Here is a 21,720-nt window from a genome sequence, read left to right on the forward strand (position 1 = left end):
CCTGTGTTTTTCAAACATTTCTATTTTTCAGACATTTCTGTCTCTGCCTCATGTGAAATCACTTGTAATATGACTTATTTTGGTCTCTTGAGGTTGTGGGCCATTTCCCACTGAGCTTTGCAATAGGCACTGCAAACATCAGGGACTCAGTTAATTGAAATGCTATATGGAAACCCTAAAAACACTTATGTTGTTCCAGCCCTATTGGACAAATTTTTGAATAGGCAATAAGACATGCATATGGTAAACAATTCAAACAGTGCATCAGTAGTAATCAGTGAAAAAACGTGTCCCTCAAAAATCCCTTTTTCTTGTTTCTTCCCTTCTTGTCAGAAGCAACTCCAGGAACTAACATAGATATGTTCTACATTTGTTATGTTTTAAAGTATATTTTATGTTGGCTCATCATTTTAAATACATTTTTGAGGACATTCTTTTACAAGAAAGACAGAATGGAAGAAAGGAAGACTTGGATTTTCGAGAAAGGGTTAAGAATAAACAAAAACACTGCAAAGATGCCATACGGTAAGGCCACGTTGGGATAGCATGTTCCGGTGAAGACACATTCGTACGGTTGAGAGTTGAATTGTGAAATCCATAACTGCATTTTTATTTGTGCAGTCCCATACTGAAAGGGTGTAAACTTAATAGTCACAGTCATCTTCCCATTAGCCGGAATTATTCCTGAGAGGAAAGAAATGAGAAAATGTGATACCCTTTCTTCTTGCCAAGTCCAGTCACAGAGGCTGACACACACACGAATACAGCTGACTCTCCGACAACGCGGAGGTTGGGGCGCTGACTCCCCACACAGTTGAAAATCCACACATAACTGTTGGCTTCCCAAACACTTAACTACTAGTCTACCGTTGACCAGAAGCCTTAATGATAACATAAGCAGTCAATTAACACACATTATATATGTTATACGTATTATTTACTATAAACCAGAAAAAAGAACATGTTATTATGGAAATGATCAGGAAGAGAAAATATATTTGTTGTTCCTTAAGTGGAAGTGGATCATCACGAAGGTCTTCATTTTCTTTGTCTTCATGTTGAATAGGCTGAGGAGGAGGGAGAGGAGGGATTGATCTTGCTGTCTCAAGGGTGGTAGAGGGAGAAGAGGTGGAAGAAGAGGCAGACACACTCAGTTTAACTTTTATTGAAAAAAAATCTGAATATAAGTGGGCCCATGCAGTTCAAACCTATGCTGTTCAAGGGCCAACTGGACATTCTTCCCATGCTAAGCACAAGTACAGTATTTCCATTATCCTTATGTAGCTTTTTCATTAAATACGTGTGAATCAACTTCTGCATGTTTACATTGATCTTATTTATTAATTACTACATTCATCCTTTACAATAATTATTTGATTGCATCACTTCTACAAATATATACATATCAATCTGCATTAGTGATTCAGACATGAACTCCCAGAACTATCATCTGTCAGCAAATTACCAGATGTCAATATTAATGCTATAAGCAACAGGAAAAGCTAGGAACACACATACAAGTTTGTGTCCAAACAATTTACTTCTTTTTTTGTATAATTTGATTCTTTCTTTTCAAATCTTTAGGATGGACTGCTATTCTCCCCAGAGTCAAATATCACACCATGCCTAATCCTTCTTTTGTATCTCTGGTGCCGACAGGGCTTGGAACATAGTAAGTGCTTGGAACATAGTAAGTGCTAACAAATGTGGAGAGAAAAAGAGAAGAAAGGGAGGATCAATTTTATTTATTTATTTATTTATTTATTTATTTATTTATTTACTTATTGCTGTTCCCAACTAGAATGTAACTGGAGGACGAATGTTCTCTCTGACTTCCAATGAAGGCTCTTAGGTTTGCTCTCTAGATGAGACCACCTGCTCCTGTGCATCTGGTCCTCCCACTGTCCCTGCGGAGGCCTTGCACAGTCCCCCATACGTGCCCTCCTTTCCATTCATCTGCTTCCTGAATCTTGTGCGACCCTCCCTTCTCCCTGTGCCCAACCACATGGGCCTTTCCTTCACCCATTCATGTGCTTATTGAGTGCTTACTGTGTGTCAGGCACTGTTTAAGGCACTAGAGTTAGAGCAATAAACAAAACAAATCCCAGATCTCACAGTTTACATTCTAGTTGGGGACAGCAAAACATAAACAAATGAACATAAAATACAAAGTCAAGACATGAATACCAACAGGGCATGGGGAAGCAAGTGGGTGGAAAGGAAAGGCCCCCCTTGTGAGAAGAGGTGGGAGCAGGGGTATGAGAAGGAAAGAGCCTTGGCTCTAATCCCTTATCATTGGCTCCTGCTGGCTCTGCACTCTGCACTGGCTCGGCACTTGCAATTCCCTAGGCCTGAAGAGCTCTCTCCAGATTTTCTTTTAGCTTCATCCTACTCCCGGAAATTACTGCATTTACCATCTGCCTTCTCCTAGTTAGAGTGTAAATTTTAGGAAAGCAGGCACCTGCTCATTACTGCATTCCCAGCTCAATAAATTCGTGTTGAATGAGTGAATGAACCCAAACTTAAAAGCCTATATCAACCTACATATTACACCAAACTATCCATGCCTCTCCCTCCACAGGAACCTTCTGTCAGCCCTACTGAACTCGCGTACCCTTGATGTGTTACCTTTCAAAGTTTCCCTGTCTCCCAACTAGATATCAAGTTCATAAAGCAGACACCAGCCCCATAGCTTTCATATCTTCCTGGATCCCCAGCACAGTGCTTCAGAAACAGGTCTTCATCAAGTTCCTGAGAGCAGAACTCTTTCAGTGATACTCACTAGCGACCCTAGAATCCACTGCAGGGAGGAGGGAATCAGCAGAAGACCCTGGGTCCACCAGCCAACCTAAGACCAGCTGGAGACAAACTGTGACTCTCCATCATGTGTGGGGCTTCAATACTTTGACCACCCACTTGGTCAGAAAATAGCCCCCTTTAGCCCATAAATTGATCCGGGGCTCTAAAATAAGAACATTCTATTGCTTCTGCTCTAGCTCATTAACTTAAAAAATAAGGACAAGCTCTGGAAGCAAGGATTAATGTTTGCCTTGACCTAGCTGATTTATTTTTAAGTGCTGCCAGCTCAGACCTAATACATAAAGCACACTGTGAAGGTGTAGTCTAGGCAACCAGAGTAGGCCGCTTTTTCCATTAACAGGGAGCAGTGGATTGTCAAATGTTAGCAGCTGTAAAAGGCGTGCCAAGGAGTTACCACTTACTGCTCAGCCAAAACTAACAGTGGGACAAAGGAGAGTATGTTTCACGCTTTTAAAGTGAGAAGGGTACCCTCACCCCCAACAATGACTACCTCCTTAAGAAAAGCCCAGGCCGGGTGCGGTGGCTCAGGCCTGTAATCCCAGCACTTTGGGAGGCCGAGATGGGAGGATCACGAGGTCAGGAGATCGAGACCATCCTGGCTAACACGGTGAAACCCCGTCTCTACTAAAAAATACAAAAAACTAGCCGGGCGTGGTGGCGGGCGCCTGTAGTCCCAGCTACTCAGGAGGCTGAGGCAGCAGAATGGCGTAAACCCGGGAGGCGGAGCTTGCAGTGAGCTGAGATCCGGCCACTGCACTCCAGCCTGGGCAACAGAGTGAGACTCCATCTCAAAACAAAAAAAAAAAGAAAAGACAAGCCCAAATTGCTCTTTTACACTTCGGGCCAATTTCATTGGGTCAGTTTCAGATCACCACCCTTAACATAACCAGGGGTAATGTTGAATCACAGGACATGGAGGGTGGTGAGCAGAGACAGAGAGAAGAGGAAAAAACTCAGAAATCAACTGAAGGCTAAGAACACCCTAGTTGATGAATATGATGGGTATCATAAGAAAACGTAACAGCACTGAAAAATAATATAATGGTAAATACCACCGTGTCTTCACCTGGACTACGATTATACAAAGCATGAGCATTAACATGAAAAGTTATTGAAAGGAGACGGAAAAACAAAAGCACATTACTTGTTACGGCAGTGAGGCCCAGGATGGGGAACATTAAAAAAAATTTCTTCTTTCCCATGTCCAGACAGTGTTACTACAACATTGTACTAGCACCGTAAAATTATTTAATTTTAAAATAACTTTTTCTTCAAAGATCTCAAAAAGTACAGATCACTCTCCCTAAATTGTCATAGAGCCATTCAATCCACACAGTGTTCCTGAGGCAGAAAAGGGTCTGGAGACACAAGGAACCTAAGGCCGATTCACGCTGACCTCCTAGAACTAAATCAGAAGGAAAACCCCAACTCTCCGCACCTAAGTAACCAAAGGACTGGAGGCTACTCCCTTTGTAATTTTTCTGCATGGCAGATGGAAAATGGAAAGCATCTCTGATTGATTGCAGAAAGCAACCAAAGCATAGGAGTCTAAGTTTGTAACTTCACTTCAGGCTCCGACTGGTGGTCACTACTTCATTTACACAGGGTGTACATCAAGTAACCAATGGGAAACCTCTAGAGGGTATTTAAACCCCAGAAAATTCTGTAACAGAGCTCTTGAGCCCCTATACTCGCTGGCTCCCATCCTGTGGAGTATACTTTTGTTTTCAGTACATTTCTGCTTTTGTTGCCTCATTCTTTCCTTGCTCTGTGCATTTTGTCCAATTCCTTGTTCAAAGCGCCAAGAACCTGGACATTGTAAGTATTGGTTTTAATATTCCAAGATTTAGGGTTCCTCTAGCTGGGTGACTTTGGGTAAACTACTGGATCTCTCAAAGCTGATGTTGGGAAATTAATAGCTAGTTAGCTTTAAAATCATCCACATTCTAACCATGCTTTCGATTCACTGGATTATAGAAGGGAGGGCTACCATCCCACTCACAGTGGCCACACTCCCCAGCCCCTGCTGCTGCCCAGAGAGTGTGGGTGAGAGAAAGGCCCCAGCACCACACAGACCCTTACTTAGTCCTTGCTTGATTATACATGAACTGTGTAACTCAGCTTGGCTGCCTTAGCTGAGGCTCAGTTTTCTCATCTGTAAAACTGGACAAGGCTTAAAGGAGAAAATAATGTACAGGGTCTGGGATAATGCTTGGCACATAGTGTGTGTCCTATAAATGTGGCCTTCCCAATCCTTATGCTAAATAAAACAAGTAACAATTTATTGTGTATTAAATTGTCATTAAAATATCAGAAAGAAGAAATATTTCCTTGAAAAACTTACACTTGACCCGTTTGAGTTCTTACACAGGAAGAGGCAATTGCCTCGTGACGCCAAATCACTGGGATGAGCGTCCCAAAGCACCAGGTCTTCCTTTTGCTCCACAAAAGTGCCAAGTGCAGGCAATCTACAGCTCAGAAGACAAGGACTCGGCGGCCTCTACAAAGTGTAGTTTAAAACATAGGCCTGGACACTTATCGTGAAGAGGTGAAAGAGAAGCCCCGAGGGCTTTTGGATACCGGTTCATGTCTAAATTTCCCAGGAAGAACAACTCCTGCTCAGCCACAGCAGATGAAGACACGTGTGGTACACATACTGAGACGCTAACAATCCCCGGAACTTATTTTAATCTTTTATTCCTTTCTCCCTCCAGCAAGCTTTTTTGACTGGAACTAGACATAAGTGGTAAAATTAAGTCTTTCGGAATCTACTGACTTTCTATTTCATCCCTGTACATCAAATATCCAAAATGCAGACCTTGGCAGCAAGACCAGACAACCTGAGGGCTATGCCTGTGCTGATGCGGGGATGTGGAGGAGGAGTCTGAGTAGAGGATGCTGGGGGGGTTAAGCCAGGCCAGGAATTCCCTTTCCATCAGGTATATAAGCTGCTGGCCAGGAGCAATGCGTGCAGCACAGAGGCACTGGTGTCTGACATCACAGAGACAGCACCCGTGGAGGGCAAGACAACTGGAGGGGCTTCGGAACCTGCTCCAGGAGCTGGAGGAAGTGCAGCGCACCCCCAACCACCCACTGCTGGAGCCCATTCACTCACCATCTGTCCCTTACCATCTCCAAGGTCACCACCCATCTGAGCCAACCTCAGCTCCTTCCTGAAGGGGGGGCCTGCGCCCACCTTGTGCTACTCCAACCCTCCTTCCCCTCAGGAGCCAAAGAGACCTTTTAAAATACGTGTCAGGCCATGCCACCCTCCGCTTCAAATTCTCCAGGAGACTCCCACCCCGTTCAGAAGCCAATCCTAACACCCACCCTCCTTGAACTCCTTCCGGCCTCTCCAATAGGCCTTGCACACTCCTCCCCTTGCTCACACACCCTGTGCACAATGGGCTCTCGTCTTTCCCTTGAATGTAGCCATTGCCCAGCCTGTTCCAGCCTTGCAGCCCTGTGTGGGCTGCTTCCTCTGCTTGAAACTCTCTTCCTAAGTCTGGTGCCGTTTTTTAACTGGGTCTAAGCCGACATGACTTTTCCTCCAAGAGGCTCTTCCCGATCACCCAGTCGAGAGCAGTTGTCTGGTCACATCATCGTGTCTTATTTTTCTCACCACCATTTTTACTCGGGACAACGTCTTTTGTTTGCAGGCCTGCGTCTCTGCCCCCATTGGCATCTCTGCTCCAACACAGCAGGGACCAGGTCTTTCTTGCTCTCTGCAGTACCCACGCCTATACCAGTGTCTGATGCCCAGCAGGCGCTTGGTAGTTACTTATGGAATGAACGGACGGATGAAGAATGTAAGACCACAGGGAGGGGGGGAGCCCTGCAGAAACCAAGCGCAGAGCATTTCTGGCAAAAGACGGTGAAGAAAAGCTTCAGCTCAACTACCCTTCTTTGAAATCACAAAACAATAAGGAAAAGGAGGATAAAAATGGTAAGGAAAAAAATATATTAAATAGGGAAGTGGCTATAATCCTGAAGCACAATAGGAAGCACGACTACCACCTCCTGTAAACTGAAACACAGGAGCATGCTGAGAACCAAGAGGTGTAGATTTCCCCTAAAGTAAGAGTCACAGCCCTGGAAAAGTCTCCAACTACTCTTTGGTTAAAGTGACAAAATGTAGGAGTACGGCTGGGCCTTGAACAGGGACAGAGGTAAAGGAGACCAAACCCCGGCATCACAGACCAGCAGGGGAAGGGGCTGAAGAAGCAGCTATTTTGCCACGCCATGCCCACTGTCCGTGACCTTGGACCCAGTTCAGAAGGTGCTGAAAGTGACCTGGTAGGGAGAAAGGAGAGTCATGACCACTGCACAGCAGTACACAGCACAGGTGACTCTCCTGGGAGCCACCAGCCCTCGTGACCACTGAGCAGAGATGGGAGACATTCTCTCAGAGGGCTTGAACACACAGACTGTGGGGCTGGGTTCCCTGCATTGCAACCCCAGCTCTGCTGCTTCCCAACTCTGTGCCCTTATGCAACCTGCATAACACTCCGTGCCTCACCTTCCTCATCAGCGAAGTGGACGGAATAATAGAATCCACTTCATAAGAGTTGTTGGGGTATTAAATGAGTTTATGCATCCAGAGTAGTGTCTGGCACATGGTAAGCATGATGTAAGCATTAGCTCTTCAAATTATTATTCCTTTGTCCGCATTATTCTTTTGCTGGTGGCAGGCTCTACTCAACATTAAGCAGAGTGCTGAATAGAACACCACAGGTGCTGTACATGTAAACTGCAAAATTAAAAATTAATACTTTTTGAAGGAGGAGAGGAACAGAAACAAAATCACATAAAGAATACACATGATGACTGGGTGCGGTGGCTCACGCCTGTAATCCCAACACTTTGGGAGGCCGAGGAGGGTGGATCACGAGGTCAGGAGTTCAAGACTAGCCTGAACAATATGGTGAAACCCCATCTCTACTAAAAATACAACAACAACAACAACAAAATTAGCCGGGCGTGGTGGGGGGTGCCTATAGTCCCAGCTACTCAGGAGGCTGAGGCAGGAGGATCACTTGAACCCGGGAGGCAGAGGTTGCAGTGAGCCAAGATCACGCCACTGCACTCCAGCCTGGTGACAGAGTGAGACTCTGTTTCAAAAAAAAAAAAAAAATACACATGATAAGAGGACAACCTCAGGACACAGGTAGTTCACCAGAGTCTTAAAGAAAACAGACAGTATGGCCTTGTCACAGGAACAGTCAACAGAATTCAAGGAAGCAATGTAAGAACACACTCGAAGGAGACGAAAAGAGAACTGGTAGAGCTCAGGAAATGCGTGGAAAAAGGAACCGTATGATATGGTTTGGATGTTTGTCCCCTGCAAATCTCATGTTGAAATGTGATTCCCATTGTTGGAGGTGGGGCCTGGTGGAAGGTGTTGGGTCATGTGGGTGGATCCCTTATGAATGGCTGAGCACCATCTCTTGCTGATGAGTGAGTTCTTGCCCTGAGTTCACATGAGAGCTGGTGTTTAAAGAACCTGCACCTCCCCACCTCTCTCTTGCTCCCTCTCTCACCATCTGATACTGTCTGCTCTCCTTTTGCCTTCTGCCATAGTTAGAAGCTTCCTGAGGCCTCACTAGGAGCAGATGCCAGCACCATGCTTCCTGTACATCCTGCAGACCCAATTAAACCTCTTTTTTAAAAAATCAATTACCAAGCTTCAGATATTCCTTTATAGCAACACACAGACTAACACAGGCACTGAGGTGGAAACTTCAGCAAGAGAACAACAATAAACACGCACTCATATATATACATCACAGTCATGCAAACACCACATACATGCACACACACACATACACGCACCCTGAAAACACAGGTAAGGATGTGGCAGGTAGGAATGGGAAATCCACACAAAATGAAATTATTTTAAAGCAGATAATAGATACTGAAGGCAAAGGAGAACCAATATACACACATAATTGGTATTCCTGAGGAAGAGAACAAAGCAAATAGAACATGAAAACATTCAAGGTTTTACGAGTTGAAACATTTCCCAAAATAACAAAAGTCATTTTTCTCCAGATCAAAAAGGACATGCCACGTTTCAGGGGACAAAAATGATGCAGAAAAACACCAATACATATCCTGGTGAATTGCTTAACCTCAAGACTAAAAATAAAATTTCTGAGGGCATCCAGAATTCACCTTCGATGGGGAACAACTCAGCCCAGCCTCCAAATTCCTAGCAAAGCCAAAGCCAGGGACAATCAGCAAGGTCTGCCAAGTTCTGAGACAGACCAGGTTGGAAACCAAGACTGTTATACCTCACCAGGTTGTCTTTCAAGATTGCAGACAGCAGAGAGACACTGTCAAACATGCGGGCACTCAGGCATGCGGCCCCAGGAGCCTCTGGTTAACACGCCACTAGGTGACAGCATCCAGACAGCCAGAAAAACCCAAGTGAAGAATTTGGGAATGTAGAGAACATGGAATGAAGAATAGAGGTGAAATCTGTGGCTCCATTTCAATAGAAACTAAAGAGCTACGGCATTCATGGTCACAAAAGAGAATATAAATGCTATAGACAACATAGAAGGGTACGACAAAGCCGGGAGTTCCAAGAGGGAAGGGAGAGAGTGCACGCATGCGGTTTCCCATGGCCAAGATTCCAGCTGAAGATGAGGCACACAGATGAAGAAGACAGTGGCTCTGACCTCTTAACGCTCTCATGATCTCTTTTCTTAATTTCAGCAACAAATTTTAGGAATGAATATTGCATATACCCAGGAAGTCCACCAATTCCTTTTAGCTTCACTTGTTTTTCTTCAGTCAATATCAAGTAACAGCATTTTTACATATCATATGACCCAAGTTTTCTTGTAGTGTTCTGTTGTCTCTGCATCAGTGTACGCCTCCAGCATTCCTCTTTCTCCTCTTTGTACATAAGCACAGAGAGGTATCTGCAGGGATAGTTAAATGTTCATGATAGTTATTTCTGGAGTGGTGAGATTCTCGGTAATGTTTTTTCAACTAGGATTTGGTACTTTTCTTCAGTGTTTTAATTTTTTTTTTTTTTTTTTTTTTTTGAGACGGAGTCTCGCTCTATCGTCTAGGCTGGAGTGCAGTGGTGCGATCTTGGCTCACTGCAAGCTGCGCCTCCCGGGTTCACGCCATTCTCCTGCCTCAGCCTCCTGAGTAGCTGGGACTACAGGCGCCGCCACCACGCCCGGCTAATTTTTTGTATTTTTTAATAGAGACGGGGTTTCACCGTGGTCTCGATCTCCTGACCTTGTGATCCACCCGCCTCGGCCTCCCAAAATGCTGGGATTACAGGTGTGAGCCACCGTGCCTGGCTCAGTGTTTTAATTTTTAAAAAATAAACACATTTCATTTTCTATAAAGACATTTTTAAAGAAATATTTATATTTGCTGAACCTAATTTCTTCTATACTTATTTACACCTGGAGTGGCTCTTTTTTTCCTGTTGCTGTGGCCTGTTTTCTGGCATGGCACCTACCCCAGACCAGCGTTGTGGGACCCGCAGAAGTGCCTGCTGTCTATCATGAAAGCTGCATTCTCTTCCAGCCTCCTGGAAGACTGGCTTTCCCAGCAGGGTGAGAGGCTGGGCCAAACCATCTCTGACTTCTTCCTGGCTTTGCTGGAACAAGCACTTCTGTATGCGCAGTAGAGGTGTGAGGTAAGAGTTTCGTTAAGGCACAGGCATTGTCCTCTGGGTCAAGTTCACTGACTGCGGCTGTGGTCAACTGAGCTCAACTAGCCCAGAATGACAGCCCGTCAAACGGTCCTCTTGGACAGGGTTATGGAATTCAATGAGATAGTGCATGTGATGTGCTTAGCACAGCACCTGGCATGTGGCTAACAATCAGTAAATAGAAACAATTATGAACATCACGCCAGCCATGCTGTGTGCAACCAGACACCCATCAAGGGTATATTGAGCACCAGGTAAAACTGACCATTGCTACCAATGTGATAGAAAATTGCCACCTGTCTGTCCAGCTTTTCCTGACTTCTTCAGTGTGTCATTAATTACCTACATCCTCTAAAAGCTAGGGAACTCATTTGCATCTCATATATTAACTATCCCTAATTATTCTCCCCTTCCTCACTATTGGGTTTGGTGCTTTGGAAAATCTTTTAAAGGTTTGATCTCTCGATTTTACCTCTCATGAGGACTCTTTTCCAACCCTGCATATGGCCCCCGGCTGTTCCTCCACTTGCTGACCCGGAAGGCTATCATTATCAGAGGCCCTTTGCTGCTTATCTCACTAATTTCCATTACTTGTTGGAAGTGAACCTTGCCAAAGACCTGCATGTTGTCATTTCTGTAAGCAGTCATATGGCCAGTATATGTTTTCTGAGATGAGGCTGTTCATCATGGTCCTAACTACCAGCAAGAAGCATTTTATGGGGGCCTGCGCTGTGTGCGGGAGATCCAGTCTTACCCTCCCCGTGACAATCCTGATCTGTCCCCTGCACAGTTTGTGCTGGGGTTTGGGGGCCTTCTGTCTCACCTGTCCGCAGGAGTACAGTGAGGCAGGGAGGAGAAGTAGGGGAAACCTCCCCTCATCATTTTCCCCTGTGGATGTAATGGCTCTGCCCTGGATTCACAAAGGCTGCTGGACCCCGCAGGTAGGGCTTATTATGTGATAAACTACCTCAGCCAGGGGCCAACGGGCCTTTGGAGAAAAAAGGGGCAAAAAGGAACCAGCACATGCTCCCTTTTGAAATATAAGTGGGTAAATGCTGGTGTGTGGACAGCACAGTGGCAGGTACAGCCAGGAGTATGGCTGAGCCCAGCTGAGATGGCATGATTGGACTATGGGCAAGTCCAGACAGGCTGCCCAGAGCAGGTGCTGCATGAGAGTGCCTTGAACCTCGACAGGCAGGTTACCCTGCTCTTGGTGTCTTTGTGCTCATGCTGGAGGATGGGAATTGGTTCTTTGCTAGAAGGTGCTTCCTGCTGGATTGGTGGCCCCCAGGTAATGTCTAGAACCAAAAAGTGGTTTGAGGCCAAAGCAAGGGCAGAGTCTCTGGCTTTATTCCCAAACTGATATAAAGTTGTAAAAAAATGTGCATTTCAGAAGAAAATGCAAAATATAAAATTATTTGTAAGTGGCTTATATATTTCTTATAATTAAAAAAAGAGAGAATGAACTTATTGAAACTTTATATAAGAACTCTAAGCAACAGCCCCCAAGGAAGTCTTGCTTAGCCAGTCATTTAATGCTATAATTTACCATTTATATGAGTTAGATGAATTCTTCCTTAGCACATGTGACAACAAGGGAATGTCCAGGATCACAAAATAGTGATAAGTAGACAAGTTCAACAATTTTTTTGTGCCATTTGCCTGATCTCCGATGCTAATAAGATCTTGGTCAATACTTCTCTTCAGAGTTCGCGGAAAAAAAAATCTTGGCCAAAGTCATGTATTGCTGGCTCTTCCAAAATTATCAACAGAGTGTTCTTGAAGTTTTGGTTGCACATGATTTCTTGTCAGCAGTACAGGAAGGCCATAAAATCTTCTATTCATTTTCTCCAGTCTCAGGAATATCTTGGCCCCAACAACAGCAGGTCGAGCTTTTGACAACTACAGGGCACACCGGCATCTTAACGATGGCCCGTTGAGTTAAAGTTGAGGGCATACCTTATAAATAGAATTATTAATAGCTTGATTCAAATTGTGTTTTCATTTGGCAAACTTGAGCATAACATGCCTGGAAGGTATGCATAGATGATGCTTCTAGTTCCTAGAGAAGATACGGCTTCATAACCTAGCAGACGACGGATGTCCCAAGTCTTTTAGAAATCAGTTACCAAACATGTGCTTGAAACAGTGTCTACAAATACACATGCTAACTGTGTAAAATTAGCCCAGTTTCTTAGTCTATCTGAAGCCAGTTTGTAAAACGGAGGCCATAATGCCTTGTGGCCAAAAAGCCATCCATGACTGTCCAGCTATATGGCCTCCGAGTCAAGCCAAATACCTGGCAAGTCAGGAGCCCAGTGAGCACAAAGATCGTCAGAGCTGCACTCACTCTCCATGCAGCCAAGGCTTTCTTCACTGCAGGTGAAATTCTGGAACCTCAAAAGTGTTAACAGCCAAAGATGTACTGATACATCATCAAAGTGGGAACCAAAACAAGAACGTTCCTGAGACTGGTGGAGCAACGATGGCCTGAGATTCATAAAATAGCTACCGAGGAGGCTGAAGGGCAGAGCCCATGAGACCAGTATGGAATGCCACATCAGCAGCACCATCCACACAATGCAGGTCATTCAAACCAGCAAAAGACGGATCCCAAAGATCAAGAGCCCTGGCTGGCTGGGCTTCTCTCCTTCTTTCCTTCATTCTCTTCTTTTGCACTGCACTTTCCTGATTTTCTTCCTTGGTCTTTCTTTGTTCCCGGATCCACTTCCCCTTGCTGTCCTCTGAGTGTCTGAGTGGTCCTTGGTCCACTTCTCTATTCACATTCACTCCCAAGGTGACCTCACGTCCAGTCCCACGGCTGTACAAATAAATGTACAACACCAGGTGACACCCAAGTGTATGTCCCTAGCACTCCCCTCTCTCTCAACTCCAAACTGGTATATTCAATTTAATTTCACTTAAAGGACAAATTTAAAATATTAAGTAATAAATAAAGTACCAAACAACCACAAACTCTTATCTGATGAATCAGACAAAGTATTTCATGTATCATGCATTTGTCTGAATTATGTGGCTCCACATTTTATAATCCGAGCACTGGGGGAAAGGCCTGCATGATTTTTTTAAGTGTGTCATACATAGTTGTCAGTCAATTCTGCTTAATGCTGTATTTTATGATCTACGTACTACACTGATTTTGAATAGGTTGTGTTTCAAAACCCTCTGGGTAAATTAATATTCTGAGTCTTAGGTCACTGTTTTTCAGAGAAGTATGGCTAGGCCATAAGCTGTTAAGTTTTTCTTCCTTTTCCTGGTTACTGATGTTAGCTCACTTCAAGATCTCAAGTGCTACGTGAGTTCATTCCAACACCACGAATTCCTGGACTCCTGTCTGTACCCACCTCAGTCATACCTGTAAACCTGCACGCTGACCTGTCTAAAACAGCTCCCATCATGACTGCTCAGAAATTGTAGTGGTCCCTTCTGCCCATGGAACTTAACAGAATTATGGACCATCAGAGGGGCAGGGACCCACAGGAAACCTACTGTGAGAATATCAACTATACTTAACATCTGAAATATTATCTTGTTTAGTATAATTTTAGTGACCACTTATTTTCCCTTCTTTTTCAGGCCCACACAGCTGAAAATAATAAGCCTCTTCTCTCTGAAAAGAGAATCAAGTCCTGTTTTTTTGCAATGTAAACAGTGGTTACCTTATATTTTTAAAAAATCTCAGAATGGCTCCTGGTCCTCTAGAAAATAATCTATGTACATTTCATAATTTAGAATTAATTCACAGTTTCTGCTTTAAACACTCATTTGTCGGACACAATATGTACTTGCAGTACTGAAAGAGTTGTAAACAAATGAATACGTAGACTTAAAACCATTTTAGCAATTGTTAAATTGTTTAAATTTAACGATTTTAAATATCTGTCCACAGTAGACCACAGTAGACCACTGTGGACAGATACTTGAATCCCAAACCTAAATATCAAGAGACAGGAACTGGGAAGCAGAGATTACTTTAGGTGTAAAATCTCACTTTCAAATGTCCTTAGCAGCCTAGCGATCTATGTCCTCTGGGGCATGCAAAAACATACTGTCCACACCACAGATGAGACAAATTCATCAGACCCTTCACTAAGATTCTAAAAGCTCTGGAAGAAAGAAGATTCCTATTTTATCTGAAATTGAATTATAAGGTGGATACAAAACCAAGGATGCACCAGGAGCCAAACGTAGAATGGAAATGGATCAATTTCTGATTTTAAGTTTCGATCTTGGAAGAAACTTACCTGAACATTATTAAAAATTATCTGCATGATACAAATGATCCCAAAGTGTCATTTTTCTGATGTGTCTAATTCCATTTTATATCATGTCTGTTATGCGTAAAATTCATCACTGTTATGTGTTTGAAAATATAACTTTTGAGTGCAGCTTATTCTTGTTTTTAGAACTTGACACCTACTTTTCAAATCCTCTCCTTGACCCGAGAACTCAAAAGAAATTGGAAACTTGAAATTTTTTTTTTTTGAGACGGAGTCTCGCTCTGTCGCCCAGGCTGGAGTGCAGTGGCGTGATCTCAGCTCACTGCAAGCTCTGACTCCTGGGTTCACACCATTCTCCTGCCTCAGCCTCCAGAGCAGCTGGGATTACAGGCACCCGCCACCACACCCGGCTAATTTTTTGTATTTTTAGGAGAGACGGGGTTTCACCGTTCTAGCCAGGATGGTCTCGATCTCCTGATCTCGTGATCCGCCCGCCTCGGCCTCCCAAAGTGCTGGGATTACAGGCGTGAGCCAGGAAACCTGAAATCTTCACACTCCTTACCTGATGTTGGCTCAATAGCAAAGGCTTGATGAGACTGAATCAAAGTGATATAGAACTCAAAATCTACAGGGCAGCTGCACTGCAAAGGAATAACATAACTTTTGCTGCAAAACAAAAAAGAAAATAAAAATATTATTTTTCTGTATTACTGGTTCTTTTGGTAGCAAGGAATGGAGACTTAAGTTATGTAATAAACGATGATGACTGCCAATGCTGATCTGGCACTTCCTGTGTGCCAGGAGTAATCCCATGCATTTTCCATGTAGTAACTATTTTAATCCTATGAGATGGTGCCGTGATTATCCCCACTTACAGAAGAGGAAACTGAGGCACAAGAGAGGGTAAGTGTTCCACACGAGGTGATGTAGTTAGTGGCAGAACCGGATTTTACACAGTCGATTGTGCTGGGTGTCCATACTCCTCACACCACTGTCCTTGCTACCCCTCGAGTACTGTTAGGTTTATCTTCCAGAGTTGCAGTGATAGGAAAAGGCAGTCTCTACCACACAGCTCGGCCTCACCGAACCAAGGAAAGGCCAAACAGATGGGCTTATAGAAAGCCTGGGAGACCCCTGGCCTTTCATAGAGCCTGGATGGGACAGCATGGAAGAAATCACACCTTGGGCTGTGCTTGATTGAAATAGGCTAGGTACTCTTTATTTGGTCAGAAGTCCAGCAACCATTAGAGAACGTGGAGGAGGTCTATGTACTCAGAAATGGTCTGTCACCCCAAGACAAGGCAGACTTCTAAGCTAGCTTGAAGCTGTTGCTTACAGCACCCCAGGAGCTGTAGCAGCGGTAGCATTTCTTGGAGTGCCCCATGCTTCCCATAAAGTCCTGTCCTTCCATCAGGGCAATCCAAGTCAGTCAGAGTTGACTGCCTGGGGGAGCAGAGTCTCCAGGGTAATTCTACGTCCTATGCAGTGCTGGGGGCAGGTTGTCGGGTCCCCTTGCAGCAGTAGGAAGTCAAGTGCCTCCTTTCAAGTGACCCATCCACTCCCTGCATTCCTGATTTGTTTGCACACCCTCCCTTCTCCTTCAGCCACCAGCTAGCTTCATCTTTGACTCTGTACATCTCTTCTCTACCCCACGCCTTCTGAGCCCTCACCCCATCACAGCCCTCCTGCCTCGAGGCTGACCCTGCCTCTTATCCTTTTAGCTTCTGGCTTCCCTGCCAACTGCCCATCCCCTCTCATTTTCCAGTTCATATTCCCAGGAGAACACAGTTGTAATCTGGTTTGAGCAGAGCTGCCAGGCCAGCTGGGCTCTACTTTCTGGGCAGGACCCATCCGAACCCATCTGTCTGTGGACGTCTCCAATAATGACAGGCTTCCCTGCCTGCCCAGAGTCTGTCTTCCCTGGAGATTCAGAGTCCTATGAAGGCAGAGACCAAGTCCATTTGGGTCTCCAGTGTATCCCAGAGTGTCGCATGGACCAAAGGCTCAACAAATACTTGTTGGTGTGAAGCAAAATAACCCTTTTTTTCAGTAGCAATTTTGGGGATATGATATAACTCACATGTGGCTTTTAAAATTATGCCAAAACATTTTTATTTGGCTTTAAAATTCACTATCTTTAAAAAATCTGTGAAATATTTCAAATATAAAGAAAAATGTAAAGAACAATAAAATAACAACCCCTTTATCTACTACTGAGCTCTAACAAATCTTTTGCTTTGGGCATATCAGCATTATGTTTTTAAAGAAATAAAACATTACAAAAGAGTTGAAGCTCCCTGTAGCTCCTTCCCCAATTCTCTCTCTTCCTCCCTTCTTTAAGATAGTCAGTTTTATCAATCTTTATTTTGGAGAAAATTAAAATCTGTTCCAAACTATGAACACGGCATGTCTCTAATTTATTCAGGTTTAATTTTATGTCCTCAATCAAATTTTATAAGTGACCCCTACCCCGTATTCACTGTTCTACCATTCTCATGCATTCTAGTAATTACTACTTACATATGTATGCATACAATATGTGGTATGCATAAAATATATAGTATATTGTTTGTTTTTAACAATATTGCTCTGAAACTTGTTATTTTTGCTCAACACTACGTGAGACTTATCCATGGACATATGTAAAGGTCTGTTCATTCATTTTAACTAGTGAAGAGTATTCCATTATATAATCATACCACACTTTATTCAGTCACTCTCCTGTTGATGGGCATTTAGGTTGTCTGCATTTTTTCAGTATTGCAGTGTGGCAGTGAAGATCCTACTGCATGACTCCATGTGCACCTGCAGTAGAGCTACTTTAGGAATAACCCCAAATGGGATTTCTGGTTAGTAGCAAAGTAAAAATATTAAATTCACTAGATACGACTAAAATATTTTTCAAAGCCCTTTACCAATTTACACTTTTACTAGCAGAATAGGAGAGTTTCTGTTGCTTACATTTAGGATTCTCAGGCATTTTAACGTCTGTCAACCTGTTGGAGGTGAAATGGCATCTCATTTCACTTTCATTCTCATTCTTTTGAGGTTAAGTTTCTGTTCCTGTTTATTCATTTGGGTTCCCTCTCCTGTGAATTGCCTGTGCATATCCTTTGCCCATTTCTCTATTCAGTTGTTTTGTTCTCTTATTCATTTGTAAATTTTTTTTTTTTTTTTTTTTTTTTGAGACAGAGTCTCACTTTGTCACCCAGTCTGGAGTGCAGTGGCATAATCATAGCTCACTGCAGCCTTGATGTTCTGGGCTCAAGTGATCCTCCCACCTCAGTCTCCTGAGTAGCTGGGACCACAGGTATGCACCACCATGCCTAACTGGTTTTTAAATTTTTTGTAGAAATGAGTTCCCACTATGTTCCCAGGCTTGTCTCAAACTCCTGGACTCAAGTGATCCTCTTGCCTTGGCCTCCCAAAATGCTAGGATTACATGCATGAGCCACCATGCCTGGCCTCATTTGTAAATTCTAATATTAATTTAGTTAATTATATGCATTACAAGTATCTTTTCCAAACCATAGTTTATTTTTTGATTTATTTGTGGTGTTTTTTGTTGGACATAAAGTTCTAATTTTAAGGTAGTCAGTTTTATCAATCATTGTTTTAGAGAAAATTGAAATCTGTTCTAAACTATAAACACGGTATGTCTCTAATTTATTAAGGTTTAATTTTATGTCCTCAATCAAATTTTATAAGTGTCTCCATAGTGAGCTTACACATTTTGGTTAAGTTTTTCCCTAGGTGTTTTGGTATGTTTGGGTTGCTATCACAGAATACCATAGACTGGGTAGCTTATGAACAACAGAAATTTATTCCTCACGGTTCTGGAGGCTGGGAAGTCTAAGATCAAGGTGCTGGCAGATTTGGTGTCTGGTGCAGGCCCACTTCCTGGTTCATAGATGACCATCTTTTCACTGTGTGTTTGCATAATGGAAGGGGCTATGGAGCTCTCCAGATCTCTTTTATAAGGACACTAATCCTGTTCATGAGGGCTTTGCCCTCATGGCTTCATCACCTCCCAAAGGCCCCACTTCCTAATATATCACCTTGGGGGTTAGATTTAAACACATGCATTTTGAGGGGGAAACAAATATTCAGACCATAGCACCAGGTATCTTATAGCTTCTGTGACATAGTGAATGGAATGTTTGTCTTTTATAATTCATTATTGCTAGTGTATTGCAATGCTACTTTTGGATTTTGATCTAAAACCCTGCTAAAGTCTTTCATGGGCTGTAAAAGTTTATCTGTAGATTTCTTCAGATTTTCTATGTAAAAAAGTATACAGTCTAGGCCAGGCACAGTGGCTTGCACCTATAATCCCAGTGTAAGTCATAAAATCTAAAAAAAAAAGAGAGACTCTTTCCTATTTACTTTTCCAACTCTTATAACTCATATTTTTTTTCTGATCATTGCATTGATGACTTCCAGTATAATACTGAATTGAAGTGAAGAGCATCTTTTTCTTATTTTGACTTTATTGGAAATACTTTAATTTTTACCACTAAGAATGATGTTTCTAGAAAGTTTGTGACAGCCTTTATCAGGTCAAGGAAATTTTCTTCTATCTATTTCTAAGCTTTTTTTCCACTTAATCATGAAGGAGTTTTCTTTTTGTTAAAATTTGCTTGGTATACATACTTCTTCCATTCCTTCATTTTCAAACTTCCTGAAAAGTTTTATTTTAGGTGTGTCTCCAGAAAGTAGGATATAGCTGGATTAAAAAATGTTTAGCAGGTGGGATAATCTTTTCATTTTAATAGGTGAATTTAATCAGTTTTCATTTGTTACAATTAATAATAGATATATTTGAACTTATTTCTACCACCTTGTTTTGTGTTTTCTAAAAAACATCTTTGCTTCATTTTTGTTCTTTTGCCTCTTGCTGGACTGATTGCTTTTATATTTCTACTTTTTTTCCTCCTATGACTTGGCAGCTATAGATTGCATTTCTATGATTTTAATTATTACTCTAAATTTTTAAAAGATATGTCTTATTGACAGCTGGGTGCTGTGGCTCATGCCTGCAATCCAAGCACTTTGGGAGGCTGAGGCGGGGAGACCACGTGAACTCAGGACTTCAAGACCAGCCTGGGCAATGTAGCAAAACCCCATCTCTACAAAAAATACAAAAATTAGCTGGGTGCAGTTGTGTGTGCCTGTAGTCCCAGCTGCTTGGGAGGCTGAGATGGGCAAATGGCTGGAGCCTGGAAAGCAGAGGTTCCAGTGAGCCGAGATCGCATCACTGCACTCCAGCCTGGTTGACAGAGTACAGGCCCTGTCCAAAAAAAAAAGATATGTCTTACTTATTGGAAATTCCCAACAAAGTCTACACATACCTAGTATTTCTATCCTCCCAAATACAGTGCGGTCAGCCCTACCTGCCTATTGAAGACTCCTTCTTACCCCTCCATCTTGTATATGCTATGTTGAGTTGTAGCTTTAGCTTAAACAACAAAAAATACTGACTTTTAAAAATGGTTACTTAATTAAATTTACCAATATATGTAATTAATTTTGGTGTTTGCCATTCTCTTTCGATTCCCATGGCTACTTTCTGAATATGTTTTTCTTCTTGCTGGCATATGCCTTTAAAATTTTCTTTTAGTGAGGACTGTGTGTGGGAAATTCTTATGTAAATACACTTATTTTTTATTTTCTTCCTTGGGAAAAATTTTAGGTTGACTGTTTATTTTCCCTTGGCATTTTGAAAATATTTACTCCACATCTTTCTTTAATTGTTTGTTGCTGATGAAGAATAGCTGTCATTTTCTTTGTAGATTATCACTCTTTTCTCTCTGGCAGCTTTTTAAGGTTTCTCTTTTTTTTCTTACTTATTTGTTTGTTTGTTTGTTTATTTATTTATTTATAGAGATGGGATCTCACTTTGTTGCCCAGGTTGGCCTCAAACTCCTGGGTTCAAGTGATTCTCCTGCCTTGGCCTCCCAGAGTGCTGGAATTACAGGCAAGATTTCTCTTTATTCTTGATGCTCTGCAGCTTGACTCTTATGTGTCTAGGTAGAAATTTATCTTTATCCTGCTAGATATTAATATTTGAATGCACTGATCAAATCTTCACAGTTATCTTTAATTCTGAAAAGCTTGGTATTATTCTGTACCATTCCCTCCACTCTCACCTGACAGAACTCTAATTTACTAGACACATATGTCTTGGAGCTTTTCAGTCTAGCTTCCATACGCACTAATTTCCCTTCATGTAAAATGTAATCTCTATATACTCTATTCTGGGTGAATTCCTGTATTATTACTATCTTCCAATCTATTAGTCTTTTCTTCAACTGTGTCCGGTGTAGAGTTTATTCAATTTATTGAGATTTAAGTTTTCAGTGTCTATAATTTGAATTTTTAAGATTTCTAACTGGTTGTTTTTATCTATCTGATCTTTAAGAAAATGTCCACCTATTTTTGTTTCATAATTTCTTGATATTTTCTTTTTTTTTTTAAATTTATTTATTATTATTATACTTTAAGTTGTAGGGTACATGTGCATAACATGCAGGTTTGTTACATATGTATACTTGTGCCATGTTGGTGTGCTGCACCCATCAACTCATCATTTACATCAGGTATAACTCCCAATGCAATCCCTCCCCCCTCCCCCCTCCCCATGATAGGCCCCTGTGTGTCATGATAGGCCCCTGTGTGTGATATTTTCAAATAAAAGTTTGTCTCAATCATCTCATTGAGAATCCTAAGTATATCTATGTTAAAGTTTTATTAAACTGTTTTTAATAATTCATTTCATTCCATTATATTCTGATTGTTGGGTTTTGGCTTTCTTAGCACAAGATTTATTCATGTGTTTTGGAATTTGGATTTGCAGGCTCACTTTGAGTAAAAGGATTTAATCTATATTCAATTTTAAAACTGTGTATTGGGGCTCCTGCCAGCCAGCTATTTTAGTGCTACAGTGAACTCAGTCACTGGGCCAGCAGGTAACGTGGC

The 21,720-nt window shown here is 42.4% G+C and overlaps 1 protein-coding gene across 23 annotated transcripts in view; it reads right to left on the bottom strand.

The window, feature by feature from the left end:
• Positions 1–21,720, bottom strand: part of CFAP221 (cilia and flagella associated protein 221) — a 114,038-nt gene that overhangs the window by 58,204 nt on the left and 34,114 nt on the right. For 18 of the 23 annotated variants that reach the window (XR_012421056.1, XM_074008864.1, XM_065525381.2 and 15 more), the window contains 2 exons: positions 15,305–15,408; positions 525–684 (listed from right to left, as the gene is read on the bottom strand). Coding sequence is in view for 22 of the 23 variants with exons in the window: in XM_074008864.1 (XP_073864965.1) it covers positions 525–684; positions 15,305–15,408 (264 nt within the window). In the remaining variant the exon portion in view is untranslated. The remainder of the gene's footprint in view (positions 1–524; positions 685–15,304; positions 15,409–21,720) is intronic. The other 5 variants (XM_074008863.1, XM_074008867.1, XM_074008860.1 and 2 more) reach the window with 1 other exon arrangement.

This window comes from Macaca fascicularis, chromosome 12 (genome assembly GCF_037993035.2).
Source record: "Macaca fascicularis isolate 582-1 chromosome 12, T2T-MFA8v1.1".
NCBI lineage: Eukaryota > Metazoa > Chordata > Mammalia > Primates > Cercopithecidae > Macaca > Macaca fascicularis.